The 3,120-nt window shown below is 47.0% G+C and overlaps 1 protein-coding gene across 1 annotated transcript; it reads left to right on the forward strand.

Annotated features, from left to right (window-relative positions):
• Window positions 1-208: 208 nt before the first annotated feature.
• Window positions 209-691, forward strand: LOC121852528 (zinc finger protein 664; the record flags this gene model as incomplete). Its single annotated transcript, XM_042346493.1, has 2 exons — window positions 209-370; window positions 509-691. Coding segments are annotated over exons 1-2 (345 nt in total), but the record flags the coding sequence as incomplete, so codon positions are not given.
• Window positions 692-3,120: the final 2,429 nt, after the last annotated feature.

Raw genomic sequence — 3,120 nt, forward strand, 5'->3', positions numbered from 1 at the left:
CCAGAGAACACACACAGGGGAGAAACCCTTCAAGTGCACTGTGTGTGAGAAGGCATTTACAGAGTCATCACATCTAAAAACACACCAGAGAACGCACACAGGGGAGAAACCCTTCATGTGCACAGTGTGTGAGAAGGCATTTACAGAGTCATCACATCTTAAAATACACCAGAGAACACACACAGGAAAGAAACCCTTCAAGTGCACTATGTGTGAGAAGGCATTTACAGAGTCATCACATCTTAAAACACACCAGAGAATGCACACAGGGGAGAAACCCTTCAAGTGCACTATGTGTGAGAAGGCATTTGCAAAGTCATCAAATCTTCAGAGTCACCAGAGAACGCACACAGGAGAGAAACCCTTCAAGTGCACTATGTGTGAGAAGGCATTTACAGAGTCTTCACATCTTAAAAAACACCAGAGAACACACACTGGAGAGAAACCATTCAAGTGCACTGCGTGTGGAAGTGCATTTTCATGGTCATCAGATCTTCACAACCACCAGAGAATGCACACAGGAGATAAACCCTTCAAGTTCACTATGTGTGAGAAGGCATTTACAGAGTCATCAACTTTTCACGACCACCAGAGAATACACACAGGAGAGAAACCCTTCAAGTGCACTATGTGTGAGAAGGCATTTGCAAAGTCATCAAATCTTCAGAGTCACCAGAGAACGCACACAGGAGAGAAACCCTTCAAGTGCACTGTGTGTGAGAAGGCATTTGCAAAGTCATCAAATCTTCACAACCACTAGAGAACGCACACAGGAGAGAAACCCTTCAAGTGCACTGTGTGATAAGGCATTTGCAAAGTCATCAAATCTTCAGAGTCACCAGAGAACGCACACAGGAGAGAAACCCTTCAAGTGCACTATGTGTGAGAAGGCATTACAGAGTCATCACATCTTAAAAAACACCAGAGAACACACACAGGAGATAAACCCTTCAAGTGCACTATGTGTGAGAAGGCATTTGCAACGTCATCAATTCTTCAGAGTCACCAGAGAACGCACACAGGAGTTAAACCTTCAAGTGCACTATGTGTGAGAAGGCATTTGCAACGTCATCAATTCTTCAGAGTCACCAGAGAATACACACCGGCGAGAAACCCTTCAAGTTCACTATGTGTGAGAAGGCATTTGCAAAGTCATCAAATCTTCAGAGTCACCAGAGAACGCACACAGGAGAGAAACCCTTCAAGTGCACTGTGTGTGAGAAGGCATTTACAGAGTCATCACATCTAAAAACACACCAGAGAACGCATACAGGGGAGAAACCCTTCATGTGTACTGTGTGTGGAAGTGCATTTGCAACATTATTAAATCTTCACGACCACCAGAGAACACACACAGGGGAGAAACCCTTCAAGTGCACTATGTGTGAGAAGGCATTTACAGAGTCATCAATTCTTCACGACCACCAGAGAACACACACAGGAGAGAAACCCTTTAAGTGCACTGTGTGTGGGAAGGCATTTGCACGGTCATCACATCTTCAAAGACACCACAGAACACACAGGCATCAGAAGATCCCCAAGGAGCGGAGTCTGAAATCGGCTTGTGCAAGTCCAAGTGCTGCAATGAGCTCATCCCTGCTGAAAAAAGAACCTGAATTTTATTCCAGCTTGGACGCAATGAAATGTATCAAGGTGGATTTTGAAGAGGTGAAATGTGAAGAAGTGATGGTAAAATGTGAAGATGAAGATTCAACTCCAAAATCGGACCTTCACATCGATGTAGGCAACGTGAAGCAGGAGGAGAATTCTGCCTGTGAGGCAGAGCGAGGTAACTCCCAGGAGTTTGTGGAAGTGGAGGTGTGGGTGGACTTCTTAGACAATACAAAGTCAAATGCAGACCCGGTAGATGTGTAAGCTTGAGACAATGAAGCTCCAATAAATGCACTTTTGTCACAGACTAAAAGAACACCAAAGAAAGTACTGTCTGTGAAAAGACATTTGCACGGTCATCAGTTTTTCAGATCCACCAGAGAACACACGGAGAAACCCTTCATGTGCAGTGTGTGTGGGAAGGAATTTTCAGGTTCACCTGCTCTTAAAAATCACCAGAGAACACAGGTGTAATGATTGTGGTGTCGCTGGTGTGCACAGACGCACACGTGTGACGTCACTGCGTTACTATCACGTGGGTCTACACACACACATGACGTCATCCCGGCTGGAGGCGGGAATGACGTCAGGGCCGTGCTGGACACGTGACCGAATCCGAGTGGGGGGCTGGGGGCCAAGGGGACCTCGGGGGCACGTGGACAGCAGGGGGGCTTCGAGAGGGTGCTCGAAGGGTGGCGTGGCCGGGGTGAGGCCGGGCACGCCGAGGCCCATATAAGCAGCCTCCTCAGGGGGTTCGAGGCTGCCCGTGCTGAGAATGAAGACACCTCGTGAAGATGCCAAGAGAGAAGGCCTACAGTGAGCGGACCGCCACAGCCACCTGGCTGGGTCACGCTAGAGTAGCTAAGAGAGAAGTGTGTCTTAGCTAGGGTAGGTCGGTGGTCACACCCTATGTGTAAAGTAAGAGTAACTGTTGAGTCACTGTTGTGTTCATTAAGAAATGAGTGTTGCATCCCAAGAAGTGTGTGCGCCTAATATGAACCCATTACACAGGCATCAGAAGATCCCAGGAGCAGAGGCTTGTGAAGTCAAAAGTGCTGCCAGGCGCCCATCCTTAATGATAAGAACTACAAGAAAATCCCAGCTTGGACACTTTAAAATGTATCAAGGTGAAATTTGAAGAGGCGTAGGTGAAATGTGAAGATGCGGCAGTGAAGAGCGACGAAGTGACGGTAAATGTGAAAATGAAGATTCAACTACAAAATCGGACCTTCACACCGATGGAGTGGCAACGTGTAGCAGGAGAAGAATTCTGACTGTGAGGCCGAGCGAGGCACCTCCCAGTAGTTTGTGGGAGTGGAGGTGTGGCTGGACTTCTTAAACAATACAAAGTCAAATGGAGACCCGGTAGATGTGTAAGCTTGAGACAATGAAGCTCCAATAGATTCACCTTTGTCACATGCCTTTAATTAAAATAACGTGAAGTTGCACACTCAATTCCTAGGTTCAACCTGCAGAGTAAGAGCAGCCAGTATTTGTGGACATATGGGT

Source organism: Callorhinchus milii, unplaced genomic scaffold (assembly GCF_018977255.1).
Source record: "Callorhinchus milii isolate IMCB2004 unplaced genomic scaffold, IMCB_Cmil_1.0 Scaffold892, whole genome shotgun sequence".
Taxonomy (NCBI): domain Eukaryota; kingdom Metazoa; phylum Chordata; class Chondrichthyes; order Chimaeriformes; family Callorhinchidae; genus Callorhinchus; species Callorhinchus milii.